Genomic DNA, 860 nt, shown 5'->3' with positions numbered 1-860 from the left:
TTCAAAACAATTTCAGACACTTTATAAAACGTAACACCTCTTCGTGTGAACACTGTCAGGGTGAGAGTCGATGTCTTCTTAACTGCAGGTTCCCGTCAACCTTACAGCTGTTGGCAGAGGGTTGTCAGCGTCCTCGTGAAATGGCTCTCTTGGCTGGGCAGGACGAGAGACCGGTGGCAGGCAGCGTTCACGTAGACGGTGTAGCATCCCTCTTCCCTGGTCCGATCTCTGAAAGTCGTAGTTGTCTTCACTTCTACAACGTCCCGGAAGTCTTGGCCGAAGAGGAGCATCATGGAGGGCATGTAGTGGGTGTAGGAACTCGACGCTTGCAACTTCTGGCTGATGTTGCTATGTGTGTATTGCTCCTGAATTTTCTTCCAGTAGACTGCTTGGTCCATCTCCTCTGCCAGGAAGTACGCAGGTCCATTTAAAGGCGTTTGGAGAGTGCATTTCATACTCTGAGCTTCAGGGAAAGGTCCCACTAACTCTTGAAAGTGGGCCCAGGTAGTGGGGCTGAGGCCAGTGGAACAACCAAGACAGAGGTTAACACACGTTGCAAGTCTACGGCAGAACGACTCCAGATTTGGGAAGTCGCCGTTGCCGTATCGGTATTTGAGTTCACAAAGCTGCGCGTTGGTCACTTCGAGACGCTGTTCATTGTAAGCCTGCCATGGAAGATCAAAGCCAGTTTCGCCCTCGCAGAAAATGTAATGACGTCCGATCTTCATTTTGGGAAAGCTTTTGGTTGAGGTGACTTGATGCTGCAGTCCAGCTCTGCCTTTTGGAGCGCCGTCGCCCGAGCACGAGAGAGTAGGAAGAGGTACGTGGAGTTAGATATGATGCTTACAATAATTGCAATC

The 860-nt window shown here is 50.5% G+C and overlaps 1 protein-coding gene across 1 annotated transcript; it reads right to left on the bottom strand.

Annotated features, from left to right (window-relative positions):
• Nucleotides 1-6: 6 nt before the first annotated feature.
• Nucleotides 7-790, bottom strand: LOC119586747. Its single transcript, XM_037935475.1, has one exon. The coding sequence runs from the start codon at nucleotides 726-728 to the stop codon at nucleotides 102-104; it is 627 nt and encodes a 208-aa protein (XP_037791403.1). The 5' UTR covers nucleotides 729-790; the 3' UTR covers nucleotides 7-101.
• Between the last annotated feature and the right edge of the window lie 70 nt (nucleotides 791-860).

Source organism: Penaeus monodon, chromosome 21 (genome assembly GCF_015228065.2).
Source record: "Penaeus monodon isolate SGIC_2016 chromosome 21, NSTDA_Pmon_1, whole genome shotgun sequence".
NCBI classification, from domain to species: domain Eukaryota; kingdom Metazoa; phylum Arthropoda; class Malacostraca; order Decapoda; family Penaeidae; genus Penaeus; species Penaeus monodon.
This window is presented reverse-complemented; position numbering and strand designations above follow the sequence as displayed.